This window comes from Amblyraja radiata, chromosome 1 (assembly GCF_010909765.2).
Source record: "Amblyraja radiata isolate CabotCenter1 chromosome 1, sAmbRad1.1.pri, whole genome shotgun sequence".
NCBI classification, from domain to species: domain Eukaryota; kingdom Metazoa; phylum Chordata; class Chondrichthyes; order Rajiformes; family Rajidae; genus Amblyraja; species Amblyraja radiata.
Window position 1 is genome coordinate 143,051,455 of NC_045956.1, and position 25,653 is coordinate 143,077,107.

General features: G+C 41.3%; 1 protein-coding gene across 9 annotated transcripts in view; it reads right to left on the reverse strand.

Annotated features, from left to right (window-relative positions):
• The window catches only part of celf4 (CUGBP Elav-like family member 4), a 1,189,269-nt gene that overhangs the window by 314,227 nt on the left and 849,389 nt on the right, over positions 1-25,653 (reverse strand). For 4 of the 9 annotated variants that reach the window (XM_033032244.1, XM_033032269.1, XM_033032251.1 and 1 more), the window contains exon 4: positions 22,925-23,053. The exons of 2 other annotated variants lie outside the window; for them this stretch is intronic. In XM_033032244.1, the coding sequence (XP_032888135.1) occupies positions 22,925-23,053 (129 nt within the window). The remainder of the gene's footprint in view (positions 1-22,924; positions 23,054-25,653) is intronic. 3 more of the 9 variants (XM_033032259.1, XM_033032279.1, XM_033032281.1) reach the window with 1 other exon arrangement.

Below are 25,653 nucleotides of genomic sequence, written 5' to 3' on the forward strand. Positions count from 1 at the left end.
GGCCAATTTGTCCATACCAACCAACCTAGTCCCATTTGCCTGAACCTTTCCTATCCATGTGCCTGTCCAAATGTCTTCCATTGCCTGAGCTACATCCTTTGGCAGCTTGTTCCATGCACCTACACCCTCTGCATGAAAAAAAAGTTGACACTCAGGTTCCTATTAAATATTTTCTCTCTCAATGTAAGCCTATGCCTTCTAGTTGTTGAATCCCTACCCTAGTAAAAAAGACAGTGCATTCACCCTATCTATACCCCCATGATGTTATGCATCTATAAAATCACCCCTCTGTCTCCTGTGCTCCAAGGAATAAAGTCTGAACCTCTCCTATAGCCTTGTAAATACTTTCTGCACTTTTTCCAGCTGAATTACATATTTCCAAAAGCAGGGTGGCTGCAACTGAATACACTACTCAAAGTGCAGCCTCAGCAACATCCTTTATAATTGTAGCATAACATCACAACTTCTATACTCTGACTGATGAAGGCCAACATACCAAAAGCTTTCTTCACCACCGATCTACCTGCAAGGTCAGGTGGCTCCTGTGGAAACAGTCTTTGTTTTGGTTCTGCAACCCATCATCCAAACTTTAATTCTGCTTTGGTAGGGGTGGCACATTGGCACAGCAGTAGATTTGCTGCCTGGCAGTGCCAGAGACCCGGGTTCGAACACAACTATGGGCACTGTCTGACCGGAATATGTACATTCTCCCTGTGACCATGTGGATTTTCCCTTGGTGCTCCGGTTTCCCCTCACACTCCAAATGCGTACATGTTTGGAGGTTAATTGACTTGTTTCCAAACTGTATCTCTAAAGTCTAAAGTCTGGGATGCTAAATACTCATTTTGGTAACGAAAAATAGTGTGTGATTAATTTCTTATTCTTGAATCTTGCAACAATTGAAGAAATAAAAATTGCAGCTAAGAAAATCCCCTTCAAACGATCAAGATTTCTCTCAAATGTTTCAAATTTGAGTATGTATCACTTCATGTAGACAATTAACATTAAATTAATTCTGCAAGGATTTTTATTGCTATTTATTTCTTTGCTAAGTATACTTACCAAGGAGTGAAAAGACAGATAGTCCTGCAGAGTTCATTTGGCCATGATATTGCTGCAAGCAAAATTTTCATTGTACCTACACCTCAACATAGTTGTGCATATGATAATAAACCTAACTGGACTTGACATCAGGTATGCTTGTGCATCTGATGTGGTTTTCTCATCAGAACCACTTCAAATTATGTCATACTCAATACAACACTCCTTTCAGAGCATTTGCTGGGTAACTGATAGTCCCTTGTCCCAAAGTGATCGTCCTTGCTTTTATTCTGTAACAACTACGTTTCACAGTGTGGAACTGGGTCAATGGGACATTATTACCCTTGGGGTCCTCTCATCTCACCTGGACCTTCACCCCTGCCCACTGATGTTCCAACATCTTTGACTTGCTCAAGCCCCAATTTCCTACTCGTTGATCTCCCACCAATTCTGTTAAGAGGGTCAAGAGTGTTTAATTGTCATAGGTAGTAAAAACAGAACAATTAAGTTCTTACTTGCAGCATCATCATCACACCAGATCTGTAAACATGCTTCTCATAGATTCTACAATGGACTTTGGCCCATCCACCAAGAAACCATCTTCAAGGTTATGACCCGAGTAAATCCCACAAGATCCATGACTGAATTAACCCACCAATCCACCACTCTACTCTAATCACATCCAATTTACAGACCATTACCAACTCTGCCCCGATCTCTTAACTGATTGAGGCACCACCACTTACCTGATTACTAATTGAACCTCAGCCTTAGTCAGCCCTTTCTCTCCCACACCCCAACAGCCAGACAGGTCTCAGTCATAAATTCATAAGTGATAGGAGCAGAATTAGGCTATTCAGCTGATCTATCTTTCCCTCTTAACTGCATTCTCCTGCCTTAGACAATAGGTGCAGGAATAGGCATTCGGCTTTTCGACCCTGCACCGCCATTCACTGAGATCATGGCTGATCATCCACAATCACTACCATACATGGAGCAATCAGCTCCATAGATGCTGCTGCACCCGCTGAGTTTCCCCAGCAATTTTGTGTACCATCCACAATCACTACCCCGTTTCTGCTTTCTCCCCATATCCCCTGAATTCGCTATATTTAAGAGCTCTATCTAACTCTCTCTTGAAAGCATCCAGAGAATTAGCCTCCACTGCCTTCTGAGGCAGAGAATTCCACAGATTCACAACTCTGAAAATGTTTTTCCTCATCTCTGTTCTAAATGGCCTACCCCTTATTCTTAAACTGTGGCCCTTGGTTCTGGACCCACCCAACATTGGGAACATGTTTCCTGCCTCTAGCGTGTCCAATAATGTTTCAATAAGATCCCCTCTCATCCTTCTAAATTCCAATGTATACAGGCCCAGTCGCTCCATTCATCTAATATATGACAGTCCCGCCATCCCGGGAATTAACCTTGTGAACCTACGCTGCATTCTCTCAATAGCAAGAATGTCCTTCTTCACATTTGGAGACCAAAAACTGCACACAATAATTCAGGTGTGATCTCACTAGGGCACTGCACAACTGCAGAAGGACCTCTTTGCTCCTATTCTCAACTCCTCTTGTTATGAAAGCCAACATGCCATTAGCTTTCTTCACTGCCTGCTGTACCTGCATGCTTACTTTCAGTGACTGATGAACAAGGACCCCCATTGTACTTCCCCTTTTCCTAATTTGGCACCATTCAGATAATAATCTGCCTTCCTGTTCTTGCCATCTAAGTGGATAACCTCACATTTATCCACACTAAACTGCATCTACCATGCATCTGCCAACTCACCCAACCTGTCCAAGTCACCCTGCATCCTCATAGCATCCTCCTCACAGTTCACACTGCCACCCAGCTTTGTGTCATCTGCAAATTTGCTTATGTTACTTTTAATCCCTTCATCTAAGTCATTAATGTATATTGTAAATAGCTGCGGTCCCAGCACCGAGCCTTGCGGTACCCCACTAGTCACTGCCTGCCATTCTGAAAGGGACTGGTTAATACCTACTCTTTGTTTCCTGTCTGCCAAATATTTTCATGTCAGTATCCATGTGCTCTAATTTTGCTCACTAATCTCCTATGTGGCCCCTTATCAAAGGCTTTCTGAAAGTCCAGGTACACTCCATCCACTGGCTCTCCTTTGTCCATTTTCCTAGTTACATCCTCAAAAAATTCCAGAAGATTAGTCAAGGATTATATCCCCTTCGTAAATCCATGCTGACTAGGACTGATCTTGTTACTGCTATGACACCCTTGATACCATTACTAATCAAGAATCTATCTATCTCTGCCTTAAAAATATCATTGGCCTCCATGGCCTTCTGTGGCAATGAATTCCACAGATTCACCACCCTCTGACTAAAGACATTTTTCCTCTACTTCTTCTTCTTCCTGAAGGAATGTCCTTTTATTCTGAGGCTGTGACTGCTGGTCCTAGATTCTCCCACTAGTCCCTGGTAGTGCATTTACTTCCTGTTCAGCGGTGTCCAGTCTTCACTACTATAGATTGCAGCAATGAGCTGCCGACTTAAATGCTTTTGGTGGGATGCTATTCTGACCCTTTCACACAGCCATTAGGGCATGGCTAATACACTAGGCCATTGTTCTCTAATCGCTTTTAGTTGGTTATTTGCAGGGTATCAGAGTCAATCATCCCACACAGTGAAGTGTCAGCATTTCAAACTGGCATGTGGTGTATTAATCGTCAATGAGAGAATGGCATGCATATTGTACGCATGATTGCAATTATGCCCTATTGCCATCATGCAAATGTTTCATTAAAATAAATAAATAAAAATGGTTTATTAAAAAAAAGAATTCCAGGAATTATTGTTGAGAATCCAGCGGCGACCAGAACAAGGTACGACTCTTTGGGCGACTACTCACGACCATACAGGCTTCACCCCTCGACATGTCGCCAGGGTGTCGCCTGTATGGTCGTGAGTAGTCTCCTCAGTCGCCCAAAGAGTCGCAGCGTCTTTCTGGTCGCCGCTGAATTTTCAATGTGTTGAAAATTTTCGCCGACCTGCAACGACCTATGACGGGTGCCGGCAGTCGCCAAAAAAGTCACGTAAGTAGGACAGGCCCTTAAGGTTTCTAATCAACGTTGCTCTTCCAACTCTAGGAGGGTCGGTGACAGCTCTAAGATGAGGCAGTGTGAAGTTTGGCCATTAAACCTATGTGGCTAAGAAACAGTTTTTCGATGATTCTTGGTTTAATTTAGTTTAGTTTATTGTCACATGTACTGAGGTGCAGTGAAAAGCTTTTGTTGCGTGCTATCCAGTTAGCGGAAAGACAATACATAATTACAATCGAGCCATTCACAATGTACAGATACAAGATAAGGGAATAATCTTGCATAACTGCAAATAATTGCACAGTAGGGGCAGTGTGCTCTGTGCAGGCTACATGAATAAAGTCGTGGTGAAGGATGGTGAAGAAAATTGTGAGTGATGGAGGAATGAGGAAATGATTGGGTTAGTGTGAAATCCTCCTGATCTGAATAGGTTGCAGATGCCTGTTATCTGGTTTCACACATTCTAAAAGAAAATGCGTTTTTAAGAGTTGGGGTGAAAAACAAAACTTCGGGTTGGAAGCTTTGTTGAGAAAAGTGGGTTTGTGATTATGATTTCATGTAGATAATGCTTTTGATAGTTCATAATTACAGCTTTTGTCCAACATAAAAAAAACTGTCTCTTTAAATTGGCAACCTTAAAAAAATAGTTCCTGCAGAACAACCTTTAAATCTGGCCTTACCTTAGTCATTAGTATATCTTCTGACAGTTTATATTGAGGTGTCAGATCCACTTCACTTTCTGCACAGTGAATATGTCATTTCAAAGATCCATCAAAATGACTAATAAGGTCTTCAATTATCCTAACCCCTTCACATTAGGTATTAAAAGCAACTCATTACTACATCAAGCTCCATTAACGTCCCTGAGCCTTTTGTAATGCCATCAAGATATTTTTGCACAGTCAATTGGAAACACAGAAGAAACATTAACTGAACAGAATATAGTGTAGCCAGTAGTCTCACCAATCTTTGTAAATGTCTTTTTAAATTAACGTGCATCAGAGGAGTTGTGCCATGGCAACTAAGTCTTTTTAGAATGCGGCCATTTAATTTTCAGGTGGTCTGCTTCCTTTGGCTCCCCAATAAATAAGTAAGCTCAAAATAATAACTAAATAATGGAATCTGAAATTCAATGAAAGGTTTGATAGATCTTAAACTGGGGCAATACGTTGAGCAGTAATTGCACAATATTAGCTGATCCTTTCAGACTGCATTGCTGGGTGACCAATTTTTAATATTTCAGTGTTAGTTTTGTGACTTTCTGCAATTTACTGTATCGTGACGTAGTTTTTTCAATGTCCCTTCGCCATCCCTTTCCACCCCTTCGCTCCACCCCTCCAATTGCCCCATCCCCAACCACATACATACAAAATCCTTTGCTTTGTCATATTTTCCATCCGAACAAGGCTGCCTCAGAGGTGTTGATCAAGAAAATAGTAGCTGAAGTATTAATTTCAATAATCATTCACAAATCTCAATATGTCTCTGTTGGCATCAGCAATGACTGCCTCGCCAACAGTCTGTCTGTCCCATCCTTCTTTGTTGTTTTTTTAGGATGTGTTAAATGTATGTTTTTAGTGTTCTTTAGCTTGTTTTATGTGGGGGGACTGACTTCGGGAACTCCAACCACCGGAGCCTGCTGGACTTACCATCGTCGAGCTCGCGATCCCTTTGCCAGGGATCGACCTCTGAGCTCCAACCGCGGGAGCCTGCGGACTTTAACACCGTGGAGCTCGCAAACTCTGATTAGAGACCAACTTCGGGAGCTCCAAGCCGCGGGAGCATTGACTGCCCCGACGCGGGAGCTTCGATCGCCCCAACGCAGGGACTTCGACCGCTGGCTGCGGGAGCTTCGATCGCTCCGATTGTGGTTGGTTCGACTGCCCCGACCGCAGCAGAAAAATGAGGGAAGAAGATTAGATTTTATTGCCTTCCATTACAGTGAGGAATCTGCTGTGGAGGATGTTTATGTTAACTTTTATGTAGTTGTGTGTCTTGTTGTTTTTTTTTAGTATGGCTGTATGGTGATACGAATATCACTGTACCTTAATTGGTACACGTGACAATAAAAGACCTTGAAACCTTTGAAATGTTATTGCAACCTAGGAACCAGGCAGGGTTCATTGATGAAAGAAGGATTTTAATTAACTAATTTAGAAAATCAATTGGAACCACCAAAACTTTTGATTTCCTGTGTAAAGATCTGAGTTTTAATTTTCTTAAAGGAAATTACTCTTTAACTCTGACTTTCCTCCATTGTTTGGGTTAATGGGAGAAGACTTGTTATAGCAACTGTGATAGCTGGATGAAGTGGTAAAAATGTGGTAAAAATGTTGTTCAATCACTATTGCGGAAATCAGAGTAAGACAAGTGAACATTCACACGTCCAGTTTCAGGGATAGTTTCTTCCCAGCTGTTGTCAGGCAACTGAACCATCCTACTAACAACTAGAGACCCACCCTGAGCTACTAACTCATTGGAGACCCACAGACTATCTTTGATCGGACTTTACCTTCCACTAAACGTTATGCACGTAATTCCAATTTATCATGTATCTGTACACTGCGGATGGCTAATTGTAATCATGCATTGTCTTTCCGCTGACTGGTTAGCATGTAACAAAGGCTTTTCATTATACCTTGGTACATGTGACAATAAACTAAACTCAACTCAAAACTCAACTCAAATTATTTTGCAGAACCAGGACGTATATGGCATTTCGCAGGGAAACAGCAGCTCACCCTCCCTTCACCAAGGTCTGAAGCATACTATTGGGCTAATTTCCTGCTACTTTGGAAAATTAATGCTCTGATGCTCTTCAGCTGGTTCAGGCAGAGTTCTCCTTGATGAAGATTGTTTCGCCTGGGACTTGATGAAGGGTTCCTATTATGCCATTAGAAAGATGCTACTTTTCTATCTGAAAAGAATCATCAGGGAAAGAAAGCTAGTACATATAAAGTCTGATACAGTCTGAAGAAGGGTTTCAGCCCGAAACGTTGCCAATTTCCTTCACTCCATAGATGCTGCCTCACCCGCTGAGTCTCTCCAGCACTTTTGTCTAAATATAAAGAAAACAAGGCCTATTCTCTAAGATATATATAACCATTGTCCATATATATATAATATATATATATTCTCGGACATATAACCATCATCCACAAAGTTTCTGGTACCTTGCAAACATATCATCTAATTCTGCAGATGGGAGGTAAATCAACCATCTTTCTCTCAGGAAGTGATTAGGGAACCCAACTGTCAAGCTTCTGCTGTTGGAAAAACTTAGGTCACACACAGTGATTAAGATCCAAAGTTACAGCAGAGGTAACTTCATCTTAATAAGTAACTCAAGACTGAAGGAGAAAGGGCTGAGAAGCTTTCTGTTAAACTAGTGGGCGGAGCTACAAAGTATGACTCATAACATGGGTGACACTGATCTACATCCTCCTTCTTAAAGAATTAAATGTCAGTAGAAAACCATTGACTAAATCAACCCTAAGGACTTAAACACAATCATTAAACAACCTCACTATCCCATACGCACTGTGGACGAGTTTGCAGCGCAGATGGCTGAGGCAACTCTATTCACTGTACTAGATGCCAATAGTTCATTCTGGCAGATTTCGCTGGAACACAACTCCTTCAAGTTAACCACCTTCTGCACACCGTTCGGGCGATACAGATTTCTTCGCAATACAGATTTCTTTGGGCATAAGCTCTGCCAGTGAAGTATTTCAACAATCTATGGAACAGTTGTTTGCAGGTTAGCCATGCTCCATTGTAATGGATGACATCCTCGTTGCTGGACGAACTGTCGAAGAACACGATGCTAATCTGACAAAGGTCCTGGATCGCGCCAAGGCCATTAACCTCAAGCTAAACCCTCAAAAATGCAAATTCAGGGTAAGTGAGGTGAAATATAGGCCATGTGTTCACTGAGGACAGGCTAAAAACTGTTCCGGCGAAAACCAGTGCCATCAACGAGCTCCCAGCACCCACAAACGTGCTCGGTCTACAAAGATTAATTGGCACGGTGAGCTACTTGAGCAAATTTATTCTTCAGTGAAATATCAGCCCCGTTGCGCCAGCATACACACAAAGACACTGCTTGGATCTGGCACAAGCAACAGCAGAGGCCGTTCGACACTCTTAAGCAGCAGATGGCTTGTGTTCCTACTCTCGCTTATTTTGATCCTGTGACGTTTGGTGGACTGTGTGGGGTGGGAGGACTCGTTGCTCCTCCCGTGCAACAGGTGGCGCTGCACAGGATAAAGGGAGATGTTTGGTATATAGTTTATCCTGTCTGTAGACAGTGTGTGTGCAGCCATTTTGACTTATCTTGCTGCCAGCATTGAGTAAAGCATTAAAGACTTCTGTTTTAAATTAAAGACTCTCAAGTTTTGTGCAGACCTAGAAAACGAACACGAAAGTGGTGTCAGGAGTGGGATACTTCGGTTGCGTCCAAAGACCCAGATAAGAGCCTATTTTTTGATTTTAGAAAACTAACTAAAATGTCTCGACAATTCAAACGTTTCGATCCCGAGTGAGAAAGTTGGTTGTCGTATTTAATGCACGCTGAGTTTTAATTTGAAAGTATGGCAATTATGACTGACCAGAGGAAGAAGGCTCTCTTGTTCATCAATGTCGCCAGAAACTTTTTCACTGCTTGAAAATTTACTTACAGAAGAAATAACTGAAGCCTCATATGCTGAAATCACAACGGCTTTGCAGCTGCATTTCGAAGAATGTCTAAATTTCCTCGCTGCTCGCCTTGATTTCTACCGGACGGTGCAACAGGAAGGGCAATCGATCACTGAATTTCTTGCCAAATTTCGCACCAAGGCAAAGGCATGTGATTTTAAAACTCAATGCTGCGAAAAGTGCCAAGACAATGCGTTGCGGGATAGACTGGTCATGGGCTGCAGGCAAGCATTCATCCAGCAGGCGATTCTCAAGGAATCAGACACCTCATTGAAGAATGTGCTGCAGTGTGCTAAGATGGCCGAAATGCTGAGTAAACAACTGCACAAAATGGCCGGCGAAACAGCGTTGAAGTTCCCTCAGGAGGTGCATTCAGTTCGTCAGACTCCTCCGCAACACCAGAAACCACTTGATCGACCCAGAGCAAATCCGGAGAAGGTGCAACAGTTTCAGAAGAGCCCTCCCCCTGTGGGTGGAGGATCGAAACCCTGCTACTGGTGCGGCTCGACTGCTCATCATCACCATGAGTGCCCGTATATCAAGTCCGTTTATTATGCCTGTTACTGAAAAGGTCATCTCCAGTGTGTCAATCCATAGGAAAGCTGAGAAAGGGCAAGAAAGCACAGTCGACCAAATCACGAAGACCATTCCTATTGAAGTACTCGGTATGTCTACGATCACCGACAAGACGAGGACAAAAAGATAACACTGAGGAAAACTCTGTTGATTCTGAGCCTTTAGCAAGACTTGTGAATTGCAAAAAAGGCTGGAGCAAGTGAAGCGAGGTCCAAGCAAATGGAGATGTTCAAACTGGAAAGGGGGAATGTGATGTTTGGTGGACTGCGTGGGGTGGGATTACCCATTGCTCCTCCTGTGCAGCAGGTGGTGCTGCACAGGACAAAGGGGGATGGTTTGTATATAGTTTATCCTGTCTGTAGACAGTGTATGTTCAGTCATTTTGAATTGTCTTACTGCCAGCATTGAGTAAAGCATTAAAGACTTCAGTTGTAAATTAAAGACTCTCAAGATTTGTGCAGACCTAGAAAACTAAAACGAAAAATCCCACTTCTGACACCATGTCGAGTTTCTGCTGTTGGAATAACTTGGGTCACACACTGTGATTAAGATCCAAAGACTTTATTAGCGTTACAGCATAGGTAACTTAATCTTAATACGTAACTCAAGACTGAAGTAGAAAGGGCTGAGAAGCTTTCTGTTAAACTATTGGGCGTAGCTACAAAGTATGACTGATAACCTGAGTGACACTGATCTACACCAACCACTGACCATTTTACTTCCTTTTGGCTGCATTGAAACCAATAGGTTTGAAACCACCAGGTCATTTATTCAGACCCTTAACATCTATCCTCTCTACGGAACACAACACAAGAACATAAACAACAGGAACAGGGGTTGCCTGTTCAATTCCTTGCTATTTTGTAAAGCTGCATCTGATTCTTCACCTCAGCATCCAATATCCATATATTCCTTGGTTTCCTTAAACTCTATCTTGAGCATTCTAAGCAACTGAGTTTCATTATCTCGAGAGTACAAAAGATTTATTACCATCTCTGTGATGAAATTCTTTCCCACCTCAGTCCTAAATGGCCCATGAATTACTTTGAAATCTGAAGTAGGGTCTCGACCCAAAAGGTCACCCTTTCCTTCTTTCCTGCTAAGTTACTCCACCTTTTTGTATCTAAAATTATTTTGAAATGATGATCCCTGGCTTATCAAATGCTGGCCAGGGGCAGTGTCATCCCTGCATCTGCCTTGTCAAACCCCTTGAGAGTTTTGCACATTTCAGTGGGGTAACCATTCATTCTTTAACTATTAAAATCTCAGAGAATAGGCCTTGTCTTCTTTACCTTTCCTTAGTGTGCAACTCCGCTTCACTCCACCTCAGAAATCAAAAGGCAAGATCTTTACGCTAATATTCCAGGTGCCCTCCCATCAAGCTCCTATATAAATGCAATGTCATTATACTTCTGCTCAAACCCTCTTGCTATAAAGCACAACATGTCATTTGCCTTTCTAATTGCACAATGTACTTGCGCTTTAACTTTCAGTCATTTGTGTATTGGGACACCTCGAAGCCTCTGAACATTAACAGCCTCTCACTATTTAACTAACACACTGCTTTTTTTTCCTCTATCGAAGTGAACACCTCAAATTTTCTGCATTATATTCCATAAACCTCATGCAGCAGCTTTCTGTGATATTCCTAAAATATCGTATTTTTTCACCATTTTAAACTGTTGCCTGTTTAATGCCTTGTTCATTTTCCCCTTTCTGTTTCTAATTTTTACACAGCTTAAATAAGAAATTACTGTGTTCAAAACAATAACTGGAGGCTAAAGCCTTTGAGCAAAATACCCCAAAGGAAACTTGTCACTGCTGCACCAAAGCCAACCTAACGGCGAACTAAAGGGCCAGTATATTTTCTGAAATGTTATTAAATAATTTTTAAAATGCGATCTACATTGTAACTGTCTTTCAGTCCTTTTTTTGAAGGACAAATCTAAAGGTTTTCCTAATATGAATCACAAGGTTGTGCATATGTGGCAAAGCATTTCCATAAAAATTAATTTCATAAGATCTCTCTTCCTCATTTGCTGCAAATTTGGGATAAATGTCACTGTAACTCGAAGATCATAGAACATAGAACTGTACAGCACAGGAACTGGACGTTTGGTCCACAACGTCTGTGTTTAACATAATGCCAAGACTAACTCTTATCTGCCATAATCCATATTGCTCCATTCCCTGCATATTTATGAGCCTATTTAATTCTCTTAAATTCCTCTCGTGGCAGTGCATTCCTTGCACGGTGGCCTCTAGTAGGTGATATTTAAAACTACTGTATGTCCACTGGTATTTGATATTTCCATCCTGGGGAAAAAGTTCTGTCTGTCTACCCTATCGATGCTTCTCATAATTTTATATACTTCCATCAAGTCTCCTCTCTATCTCTGGCATCCAGAGAAATCAATCCAAGTCTGTCCAACAGTTCCTTATAGCAAATACACCTTAATCCATGGGCGCTGTCTGTACGGAGTTTGTACGTTTTCCCCGTGACCTCCTTGGGTTTTCTCCAAGCTCTTCAGTTTCCTCCTGCACTCCAAAGACGCACAGGTTTCTAGGTTAATTGGCTAGGTATAAGTGTAAATTGTCCCTAGTGTGTGAGGGATAGTGTTAATGTGCGGGGATCGCTGGTCGGTGCGGACTCGGTAGGCCGAAGGGCCTGTTTCCACACTGTATCTCTAAACTAAACTAAACTAAACTAAAGGGTGGCACCAGCAATGGCTGCCTCGCCAACAGTCTGTCTGTCCTTTCCTTCTTTGTATTTTCATGGTATGTGTTAAAGGTATGTTTTTAGTGTTCTTTAGCTTGTTTTATGTGGGGGTTGGGGTAAACTTTTTCTAATCTCATACCTCGACCGAAATGCGATTGTGTTCCATATCATATCTTCATCCGCACTACGGCCTAACATTGAAGAGTTGGCGGCCTTTACTGGAGACCGACATCGTGGACTTTGACAGACCGACTTCGGGAACTCCAAGCCGTGGGATTTTGATCGCCCCGACGTGGGAGCTTTGACCGCCAGCTGCGAAGCTTTGATCACCCCCACGGATGGTTCGACTGCCCCGACCGCGGGAGAAATAAAGAGGAAGAAGATTGGACTTTTTGGCCATTCATCACAGTGAGGAATGTGGGGAATACGCTGTGGTGGATGGTTATGTTAACTTTTAAGTGTTTTTGTGTCTTATTGCTTTTATTTCGTATGGCTGTATGGTAATTCGCATATCACTGTACCATAATTGGTACACGTGACAATAAATGACCATTGAAACCTTTGAACCCTTCAAAGTAAACTGAAGACAAAAGGTAAGGTAGACAAAAATGCTGGAGAAACTCAGCGGATGAGGCAGCACCTATGGAGCGAAGGAAATAGGCAACGAGCTGAGAAAGAGAGGAGAAAGTATGGACTACCTGAAATTAGAGAAGTCAATGTTGATAACGCTGGGGTGCAAACTGCCCAAATCGAAATTTGAGATGCTCCAATTTATGGTGGTCCTCACTCTGGCCATGGAGGAGGCCCAGGACAGAAAGGTTGGATTCGGAATGGGAGGGGGAGGTGAAGTGCTGAGCCACCGGGAGATCAGGTTGGTTATTGCGAACCGAGCGGAAGTGTTCGGCGAAGCGGAACTAAAGTAAACTCTCTGTCTTCTATCTGTAAGCCAGTTATGAATCCATACTCCCAAGACAATGTTCATCCCGTGCACATTAATATTCCAGATCAGTCCACCATCAGGACTATCAAATGCCTTCCTAAAATCAATGCAGTCAACATCCACTCCCATAGCCCGATCAATCACCTTAGTCACCTTTTCAAAGAACTCGATGAAATTAGTGAGAAATGATGTGCTGCTTACAAAACAATGCTGACTGTCACTAATTAACCAATTCTCTTCCAAATGGGAGTAAGTTGTATTCTGAAATACCCGTTGCAATAGCATCCCTACCACTGACGTGAGTTTCTCGGGCCTATATTTCCCTGGATTCTCTCTACTTTCCATCTTAAACAAATGGACAAGATTTGCTCCAATGCTTTGGGACCTTGCCTGTGGCTGGAGAAGATGCAAAAAAAATTGTCAAGGCTCCCACAATCCCCTCTCTTTCCTTGGGGGATGCAAATGCTTTGTTTTCATGATTTCCACTCTTTCTTTGCTTAAATTACTGGAGATGAACTTCAGAATTCTTGTGGAAATTTATCCCGCAATGTTAAAATTACCCAACAGTTTGAACGTTGAATTTTCCAATCAGTGCCCCCACTTCCCCTCCACCACAGTGCGCACCCATTTCTCCCACTGCTTCTCCCCTCATCCCCTTACACCGACAGCCCTCCTTCTGACTTTACATTTTACTATTCTTCCCTCATACCCTTTGGTCTCATTTTCATCTCTAGCCTTTGCCCACCCTTCTGCCAATCAACCTCCTTTACTTGTCGATAGGCACAAAAAACTGGAGGAACTCAGATGGTCAGGCAGCATCTCTGGAGAGAAGGAATAGGTGATGTTTCGGGACGAGGTCCTTCCTGCAACATTTTGTCTGCTCCACTATGATCCGCTGAGTTACTCTCGCTGAGTTACTCCAGCGTTTTGCATCTATCTTCAGTTTCAACCAGCATCTGTAGTTCCTTGCTACGCCATTAGCTGTATTCATCTATCACTTGTCAGGCTTTGATTCACCTCCACCACATTTCCAATTCCTCCACCACTATCAGCCTGATGAAGTGTCCAAATCTGAAACGTCACCTATCCATTTCCTCCGCAGATGCTGCCTCACCTTTTGAGGTACTCCAGAACTTTGTGTTTTATATATGTTCAAATTAGTTTGTGTCCTGGTTTCAACTGAAGATTATAACATCTAGCCTAAGTCCTATCAGGAAATGACTTATTGTGCAGATTTCCTGACACTCTCAGTGCCAGCTCTGCTCCGATGAAACCAGAATGGAAAATATTTCCATGAAGAGCATTATTGTGCACTGTACTAGACCAACGTACCCTGGTGAAACTGCATTTCATCACCTCTGGACCTGATATCCCTATGGCCACAGTAAGATCTTAAGCATTAAGAAAGATTTGTCTTGAGGTTGGCCTGAATCATTTTATAGATACAGTACATTCAATTCATATGATAGCAGAGCTGAAATATTTGGAGTGAATATTAATATGTGGGACCACTGTACAAAACTGTCTGAAATGGCTTTGCCATAGAGTATTAGAATGTTTTGGTGATTATTTAAATTGTAGAGTAATTCAGCTTTGAAACAGGCCCTTCAGCCTACCAAATCTGCACTAACCATGAAGTATCCATTTTTACCAGTGCTACGCTAATCCCAATTCATCATTCCCATAACCCCTAAATTCTCTCACACTCTTCCACACGCACACACACATGCACTCGCACACACACACACGACAATGAACCGTAGCCAATTAACCTGCAAACCCACATGTATTTGGGCTTCAGGAGGAAACCCATACCGTCACAGAATGAATGTGTAGATTCCACATAGACAGCACCATAGGTCAGGATTGAACACAAATCACCGGTGTTGGGGTGGAAGATTGTAACCTTCACGTGGTCCGCCCTGTTTTGACGAATGCAATCAACCCGGCGTGCACAATCAAATAAGATCAAATAGAATAAGTTGTCCTACAACTTTAGGCTATGCATGCCATATGCAAGAAGAAGAAGACTTGTGCTGTGGGGTAGATGCTCTTTCTCATGGTGCCTCCAAATTTGTTGGCATCTTGTTCTGAAAGAACTATTGCAGTTTTGTGACAGAACTGTTCATTCAACAAGCGCTGCAGATAAAATCGCTTGGAATAATTGCACAAAGGTTAACGGAGTGCGTATCATTGATTGGTTGCAATGTGACACTAGATTCACATTTCAACTTGGGAACTTATCAAAAGGAGAGCAAATTTCACGTATGTTCTCTAAAATGTGAATCTGAAAACCCAGAATTCCATTTGCTTGATTCTCCACCTCAGACCTCTGTCGAATCAGGTGAGCAATAACTAAACTGCCCTTCATTTTCATTTAACATTCCCATAGCAACTTCTAAACCCACTTGGTCATCTTTTTGCAGGGATTTATTGATTCTAGAATCATAGCCTTTCTATAACTTCCTTTGCTAAATGTTAAACGCTCATAAAAAAATATACTGTAGTATTGGATGATATTTTGTTAATTCTTTTTCTGATACAATGAAACTTCAGAGAAGTAGCTAATTGGCACATTTCAGCTCCATAAGGGTCCCTCAGGGGATTAATTTCCTGTCGAACTACACTCTTGGTGTTAAATTATTGGAAGATTTTTTGTTTGGTGTTATGTTTTACGTTTGATGCTCCGTTGCTTTCCAACTCTACCTTGGCATCCTTTCCTTTTTATCTGATCAGCTTCTGCATATTCTGCTCAAAGGTCACACTCCTCTTTTATTTAGTTTAAGAGACACAGTGTGGAAACAGGCCCTTTGGCCCACTGAGTCCGCGCTGAGTAATGATCACCCATATGCTGGTTCTATGCTACACACTAGGGACAATTTACAGAAGCCAATTAGACAATAGACAATAGGTGCAGGAGGAGGCCATTCGGCCCTTCGAGCCAGCACCGCCATTCATTGTGATCATGGCTGATCGTCCCCAATCAATACCCAGTGCCTGCCTTCTCCCCATATCCCCTGATTCCACTAGCCCCTAGAGCTCTATCTAACTCTCTCTTAAATCCATCCAGTGATTTGGCCTCCACTGCCCTCTGTGGCAGGGAATTTCACAAATTCACAACTCTCTGGGTGAAAACGTTTTTTCTCACCTCAGTCCTAAATGGCCTCCCCTTTATTCTAAGACTGTGGCCCCTGATTCTGGACTCGCCCAACATTGGGAACATTTTTCCTGCATCTAGCCTGTCCAGTCCTTTTATAATTTTATATTATATTATATCTCCCTTAATTTTTTTATTAATCTTTAGCGGACCATTTTTATTTCACATGATATTTTACTCATAGGTACACATCCATCGGCTACTGGAGGGGCCCCGGGGCTCACAGGTGGACAGACAGAGAGAGGAGTTTTGCATCCTAGGAAGGCGATGGCTGGAGGCTTGCAGTAGCCTGGGGCTTGCCTGGATCGGGCACCGCTCATAAGAAGTAGAGCACGAACTGGACTTTGAAAATGGCGCCAAAACATTGCGCCTCTTCCATGTGGGCCCAGTAGACCATTTCTGTACACTTGCTAATCGATGATGTGCTTGTGTGTAGGAACACTGTACTGGACTGTCTGTAAGAAAAGGAATTTCACTGTGCGTTTGCACATGTGACAATGAAAGCACCATTGAATCATCCTGCAAGCTCAGCATTTGAAAGATGTCCACTTTATCCTGAACAGATGTATTTTTAAGTGGTATTCTCCTTCCTCCTCTATCTAATCCCAGTCTTGATAACTAATTCACATTCATGAAGCTTGGCTGTACTAAGCTGTTCACTAGAGTTAATTTATGTGGTCACATGATTTCTCAGTTTGCACTGTGCCGTGGTCATTGCTCAATTGTTCAGTTATTTCTTGAATCATGTCTCATCACTCACGAGGCTACCAGCAAGCTGTCTGTCCTTAGCTCTCAGATACACTGAAACAGACTTTCAATTTGGCAGGCAGGCATAATACCAATTTAATACCAATTACCATAATACCATAAGACCAATTTCCCTCCGGGAATGAATAAAGTTTATCGTATCGTATATTGACATTGTAGAGAAAAGAAGATGGTTTACACAACGGTCACAACTTGTTGACATTAGTTTTGTGCCCATGTACCAAGTTGAAAATCCAACCTTATTCCCTTATCATGTATCTGTCCACTATGAATGGCCGATTGTAATCATGTCTAGTGTTACCGCTGACTGGTTAGCACGCACCAAAAGCTTTTCAGTGTACCTCGGAACACGTGGCAATAAACTCAATAGAAACTGAACCTACCCGATGAAATTGCTAATAAAATTGATGAGGTTCCATTCAGTCTTAATCTCGTAACTGAACACATTCATTGGTTCATTTTACTCAGCCTTCAAACAGATTTATTAAAGCCCAAGTCATTCCACTTATTTTAATTTATAATTCTTTAGCAGGCTTCTCAAGGTGGTCTCCCAGAGCTGGGAATACTAGTTGCTGTGGGTATTATGCTTTGGCGTCTGATCCATGTATACAAAGACGGGATTGAATCTCGGGCCATGGAGCTGTGAAGTAGCTGTTCTACAAGTTATGCCACTATACCCTCTTGGTGCAGGTTAATAGCAAAGGGGAGTTGGTGAGCATTTATGAGAGAGAATAAGCTGCAGGGGTTTAGGGAAACTAGGAGAGAAGCATGGACTGGATGGGCAAAATGGCTTCCTTCAGTGCAGAGGTATGTAGAACAAATGTTTGCAAGTTTTGAACCATAGGCTGGTAAATACAGATCCACCATCAATTTTCAAGCAACCGTGGTCCGGCACCCCCTTTAATCCGGACAAAATTCCGAGAAAGCTCTTAAAACCATCTCGCCCACCCGGAAGACCCACGTAAATGTGGTGCCTAGGCTGCGTTAGGCAGCTGATCTTGACCTCATCGGGATTTCCATTTGAACTTGCCCCCTGGACCAGTCTCTATACTCCGGTTTGGCCAAAGCCGGCAGATCCGTTCCCATAGACGACTTCCATGGCCAACTTTGCAGGTTGGTATCTTGCCCCCCTCCCCCCCACCACGGCCATGACATCTGTTGGTCTGGCAAAACGGATAATACGGCTAGGCTCCGGAACCAAGGGTGCCGGAAAATAGGTGATGGACCCATAGAAGAATTCAGGATGTGGCCCTGCATGGGTTGGATGCGAAGACATGTGTGATTCTCTGCTTAGTGTGTACTTCAGAATTGCAATTATTGCTCAGAGATGAGTAATGGTTGTAAGTAGTGGGGGGTGGGGAGAGGCTGTGGAGTCATAGAGTCATATAGCATGGAAACATGCCCTTCAACCCAATTTGACCGAAATGTCCTATCCACACTAGTCCCACCTGCCTGCATTTGGCCCATATCCCTCTGAATCATTCCTATCAATCCAAATGTCTTTTAAATGTTGTTATAATGCCTGCCTCAACTACCTCTACTGGCAGCTTGTTCCATATACCCACCTTTATACTGTGAAAAAGTTGCCCTTCCAGCTCCTATTAAATCTTTCAACTATCACCTTAAACCTATGTCCCCTGGTTGTTGATTCCCCTACTCTGGGTAACAGAAGATGCATCTACACTATTAACTACCCCTTATGACCTTACGCACCTTATGCCTTATCAACCATCATCCTCTTGCACTTGTGTCCAACTTTTACCTCAAGTTCAGGTGCTATCAACATCCTCGTTAATCTTCTCTGCGCTCTTTCCAGATTAAACATTTTTTTTTCTATAGTAAGTTGACCAAAACCGAACACAATACCCCAAACGGAATTGGTTACCAGTGGGGGGTTTTAAGGGGGTTAAGTTGGCTTGATTCGGATTTTCTATTAAGTGGAAACTGGATCCTTGAGGGAGCCGAGTGGGAAAATTACTCAATGAATGGACTTGAATCAGATTCCAAGCATTAGCCAGCTCAGGCATATCCCCTTTTAGCTACACAGAAGTAGATTTCACAGGCTCTGTTGATACCATGCATGTCATAAGGTCATAGGTGATTGGAGCAGAGTTTGGCCATTCAGCCCATTAAGTCTACTCCGCCATTCAATCTTGGCTGATCTATCATTCCCTCCCATTCTCCCCATAATCCCTGGTACACGTACTAATCAAGAATCTATTTATCTCTGCCTTAAAAATATCCATTGACTTGGCCTCCACAGCCTTCTGCGGTAAAGATTTCACAGATTCATCACCCTCTGACCAAAGAAATTCCTCCTCATCTCCTTCCTAAAGGAACGTTCTTTAATTCTGAGGCTATCACCTCTAGTCCTAGACTCTCCCACTAGTGGAAACATCCTCTCCACATCCACTCGATCCAAGAAAAGATGTGTGACTCTCTCTCCCTATTCAGGATTCTCCCTGGTTTATTCTGTTAGAAGCACAGTGGACTCGGAACAAAATTTGTGAGTCACCTCAGTAACACCTCAGTTTTCATTTACATTTTGTTTATAATGGGAATTAGTTTGCGTGGTGCACAATAACATGGCACTAAATAACCCTGTTTTTCTGCACTGAGTTTGTCCACTATTGAGGGACCTGAAGAGATCAAAATCAAAATCAAAATACAACTTAACAATTCATATCTTCAACTTTTCCGTAATCAAACGTACATCTCTCCTGTGCTACAAGTGCACCACTTGGAAAATGTTCCCAGACTAAATTAAAAACTGTAAATTACACAAAAGTGTTTTGTTTGCTGGTTGAGAAAAGGCAAAACTCTTAAGCAATCACTGTATCAGATTGTACCTCCTCATACGATATGCCTAATTCATATTGTCTGCAGCAAAGTTACACAAATGAAAACACATACATTTATTGTGAAATGTTATTGTGCTTTATTTGTGCCTTGGCTCTATTTCCCTGTGCTGATTCATTGTATTCAGTTCATCTTACAGCAGTGAGGCAATTCAATAAATACCAATGGGGAAGTTTGATTCAACTGGTCCTGTAGCCAAATCGTCTTAAAATAAACAGTTTGCGACTCAGTTCATCATTCCTTCCACTTTACCCTTTGCAGTTTAGGTTAGTTTCGAGATACAGCATGGAATCAGGCCCTTCGGCCCACCGAGTCCTTGCAGTCCAGCAATCCCCACACACTAACACTATCCTACACACACGAGGGACTATTTACACTTTTACCAAAGCCAATTGACCCACAAACCTGTATGTCTTTGGAAAGTGGGACGAAACCGGAGCACCCGGAGAAAGCCCTTGCAGGTCACGCAGTTCATGTAGCATAATCTGGTTTCATCTCTTATTTCTACTTTATTTTCCTCCTCTTGCTTATCACTTGCCTCCCACTTTACTCTCTTTCCAAAATTCTGCACATCAACTGCAGGTCACTTTCTTGTTATTTTGGTGCTGCTTTAAAATAACTAACTGACCAGCATGTATGTGGTGGAGTGAATGAATGACCAATGAAATATTCAAAAGGAAAGATACACATTTAATGGGGAAATCGCAAGATAGACAATAAAATATAGATTCCTGGGATGGCAGGACTTTCATATGAAGAAAGACTGGATAGACTCGGCTTGTATTCGCTAGAATTTAGAAGATTGAGGGGGGATCTTATAGAAACTTACAAAATTCTTAAGGGGTTGGGCAGGAAGATTATTCCCGATGTTGGGGAAGTCCAGAACTAGGGGTCACAGTTTAAGGATAAGAGGGAAGTCTTTTAGGACCGAGATGAGAAAAACATTTTTCACACAGAGAGTGGTGAATCTGTGGAATTCTCTGCCACAGAAGGTAGTTGAGGCCAGTTCATTGGCTATATTTAAGAGGGAGTTAGATGTGGCCCTTGTGGCTAAAGGGATCAGGGGGTATGGAGAGAAGGCAGGGATGGGATACTGAGTTGGATGATCAGCCATGATCATATTGAATGGCGGTGCAGGCTCGAAGGGCCGAATGGCCTACTCCTGCACCTATTTTCTATGTTTCTATGTTTCTATAAGTTTAAGGTGAGAGGGAAAAAAATTGATAGGAACCTGAGCGATAACTTTTTCACACAGAGGGTGGCGGGTATATGGAATGAGCTAGCAGAGGTAGTTTAGGCAGGTTCACTAACAATATTTAAAAGACACTTGGACGTACATGGATAGGAAAAGTTTAGAGACATATAGGGCATCTTGATCAGCATGGATGAGTTCAGCTAAAGGGCCAGTTCCGGCGCTGTATGACTGTCAAGAGTCAAAAGTGTTTTATTGCCATATGTCCCTGATAGAACAATAACATTCTTACTTGCTTCAGCACAACAGAATATGTAAACATAGTACACTGTAAACAATAAAATAAACAAGAAAACAATGTTCAGTGTGTGTATATATACATATATACATACCCACCCATAAACACAAACACACAAACACAAACATTTTTCACACAGAGAGTGGTGAATAGTTGAGGCCAGTTCATTGGCTATATTTAAGATGGAGTTAGATGTGGCCCTTGTGGCTAAAGGGAGCAGGGGGTATGGAGAGAAGGCAGGTACAGGATACTGAGTTGGATGATCAGCCATGATCATATTGAATGGCGGTGCAGGCTCGAAGGGCCGAAGGGCCTACTCCTGCACCTATTTTCTATGTTACTATGTTTCTAAAAAGCAATGTTCCTTTCTTTATTTCCAAATTAATTCTTGCACTAGATTTATAAGTAAGTAAATAGATTGGATCAGATGGAGATTCAAGGCTGTTGCTGAACTATGATATCCCAATGGGACGAGAGGAATTGAGACCCTCGTAACAGAATATTAAAGATTCTGCTGCTTTCATTCCTTTTTATTACAGTTGTCTATTTTGGTTACCTGTTAATATGCTTCCTAAAACATGCTATTAACATAATTCTTTGCACTTGCTGTGATGCGGAATACAGCATTTAAAAAATGTACCATCCCTACAATAAACATTATGCCATTTGTGATCGTACAAATCTTTGCCTCAAGGTTGCCTCCTCAAAAATGCATAATGTAAAGGAAGATTTAAAATAAGACGGCTTTGTTTGGCTCAGTGTGTTATGTGTCTACAATTAGGAGCCTTCTATTCAATATAGACAGCACTAGGAATTAAGTTAATGTGCATCAGAGTTACTGCTAAAATTGTCAGGGAAATAATATTTTTCGTAGAGGCAGGCAAATGAGGCAGACGTATAGATCAGGCAGGAATAATGGATGCATCTTGAGGGATTGAGTATACAACTGATATTGTTGTGTGCTGCATCACTGGCATGCTGCAGAGCCAAATGTTTAGCTAACAGCAAAATACTGTACAAAGGTTTCGGAAAGTCCTTGCTCTTGTTTGCAGCTTGGAAGTGCAGAAATTACACTGCATTATATGGAACAGACTATCTTATGATTCCATGTGTCAATGAGTATTCCCAGATAAGGCTTAAAATTCAAAATAACCACTTGGGTGTGAGATATTTGTAGAGCCATGCCCCACTTCAGGATAGTGAAAGAGAAAATTGATTGGAAGAGGAAAGGAATAAGCAAGTAGACCCAAAAGGTTGTTTAGAAATAGCAAGCTGAAGCAGTTGGAATGATTATCAAACAATATGCTTGCCCCTTCCCAACATCAAAGAGCTGATTATTAATCCTTTCATGAATTAATTTCAATACAAAATATTCTATTCTTTCCAAATGACAGTATAAAACAAAAGCAAAAAAAATCCTATCACAGGTAAATATATTGTGAAACAAGAAAATAACTAAATTGTTAAGATATTGTGTGATCAAGTATCCCGTCACAATGCTCATCCGAATTAAATTACAGCCTGTAGCCGTAGGTTATGAGGATGCTATTAAATTGCGAGAAGGCGTTGTTCTTACACTGAAGAATTACCGTCTTACCTTTGCTATTTCCATCAGGCCCTCGAAGGATTGTGCATTCTTCAATGTTACCGAAAGCTTCAAATAGTCTGCGTACGTCCTCCTCTGACTGTTGTTTGTTCAGCATGCCCACAAATAATTTTCTGTCTTCTGGAACAAAAGTTAAAGGTGCTTACCAAATCCTTGCTAGTTTTATACTTTTTTACATTAAGTAATATAATATATACTTGCACCTCCATTGTCTATATTATACTCCTGCAGTTTCTCATTTTGTATAAGAAATTATTCTCATCAAAATATAGACTAAGTGATGATTTTATGTAATATCACTCATTATACATTTACAATGATTCCTTAATAGTACATCTGTTCACATAAAAGCTATATTTAATTTACAGTGGGCTTTATTCTGCATATTTGACTATACAGCAATGCTTTTGTTTCTATATTTAAGTTTAAGATCTAAATAAACTATTTAGAAACATTTTAAATATAAAACAACTATATATTGAATTGATGCTGCTTCTTGGAATTGAGGAAATTAATGATTGAAATTAAATGCCTGTATTTGTGGACCTTAAATTTGCAATGGAAAGTCCATTTTACATACAAAGCTTCTGTTGATTCATTTATTTCTTATCTTCACTTTTCCATTTTGTCTTAAGATGGCAGCAGTGTCCATATGAACAGACAACAAGTAAAGGCAATAAAGGCGTACCAGGTCGATCTCTTATCATATAGCAGGTCTGCATTTTCTTTTCTTTTAAACAATCTAGTTGTTCCGTTTTCTTTCAGTAAACTATTTCTCCTACTTTGCATCTCTGAACTGCTCTTTTGAAGTCATTTTTTAAATTCCTGCACTGTTCAATAGATCCCAGATGCCTTTCAAAATCGGCATTGTTCACTGCAAAACTGCATTAAAACAGTTGAAATATACATGCATTAATGGGAAATTCTTAGGCTGAGCAAGAGCTATATAAATTCAAGACCTTTTACTTTACAATATGGCAATGAATAAACTATATGACTGCGGGGGAATTCCAGGCAAACATGCCAATGTTAGGTTTGTACACAAGTGCTTTTAAACAAGTGATTATCACTGATTCTTATTCACTTTAGCAAATAGTTCCTGAGGCATATTTATGGAACATGTAATTCTGTTCTGTCCAAAGTCAAATAAATGGTATAACTCAAGGAGCAAACTTGAGTAACTTCTGGGCAGTGTTACTCGGCTATTGAATAACGGATAACACAATTTGGAAATATCTTCAGATTCATTCTTTAAAGGAGTTTATAGCACATTTATTTATGTTGTAATTTGAGAGTTTAGAATTTATGTTACATTTTGGCATGCATTAAATGTTCAAAGCAAAACATACAGATATATTTACATTCTTAGTCTTTTATACTCAACACATTCAAAAATGCATATACACAAAGACACAATGGTATTTATGAACATCATGTCAAATATTGACAGATGAGACGGATGTCACCAAGTCGGACATGGGCAACGATACACTGCAAAATATGTGAGATCTCTGCCTCTCAATCTCCAACATCTGTGGAATGGGCTTCTTTGAAAAAATTACTTGGCGTAAAGCTTTTCCTCATTAATAATCTGCACAAACATCGATGGCATATAAAGTTCCTATCCCGCTGTTGAAACTTATTGCCCGCTGTCCCTCAACCATTTATGTCGCCCACCAATTAAAAAAAAGATGCAAAAGCTGTTCACTTGGATTCACATGTTAACCCACTGTCAGTTTTTTCAAATGCAGCTGCCTTTGTCTCAATTCAACAATACAAACTTGCTTCCTGTGGGGAAATTTGAATTGGAAGGAACACTTAAAATATCCCACACTAAAGCTGAAGTTATTTTAATACATGTATGCCCTGCAGCCTATTTCAGTTAAATTACAGAAGGAGCCACATGCAATCAACAAAATTTGCATTAATGGTAATGAAGTATACATGAAACAGATGCAATTGAATAAAATGATAAAACAACACTGTAACAATTTTATAGCAGCACATTAGTGGTGGCTACTGCATCTTCACTGTTGAGTCTGGTCACATCTCTGAGGTTGAGCAAAGTTCACCGTTAATTGTTAATCAATTTCTAGGTTTAAAACGCAAATGTAAAGAGAAATTAACTTTTATTGATTTTATGTATATTTTTCAATGGTGATGAATGGTCAGAAGATGCACTAAGATCACAAGTGCGTTTTTTAATGTAAAGTCATAGAGTTATACAACACGGAAACAGGGCCTTCGGCTCAACTTACCCATGCCGAACATGATGCCCCATCTACACTAGTCCCATTTGTCTGAATTAGACCCATATCCCTCCAAACCTTTCCTATCCATGTAGCTGTCGAAATCTCTTTTAAATGTTGTTATTTTGCCTACCTCTGGCAGCTTCACCCTCTGAATGAATAAGTTGCTCCTCAAGTTCCTTTGACACCTTTCCCCTCTAACCTTAAACCTATGTCCTCCGGTTCTTGATTCCCCTATTCTGGGTAAAAGACTGTGCATGCACCCTGTCTAGTTCCCTCATGATTTTATATGCTTTTATGAGATCACCCCTCAGCCTCCTGTGCTCCAACGAATAAAGTACCAGCCTGTTGGCCTCACCCTGTAGCTCAGGGCCTCAATCCTGGTACCATCCTCATAAATCGCCTCTGCATTCTTTCCAGTTTAACAATATTCTTCCAATAACAGGGTGACAAAATGTACACAACACTCCA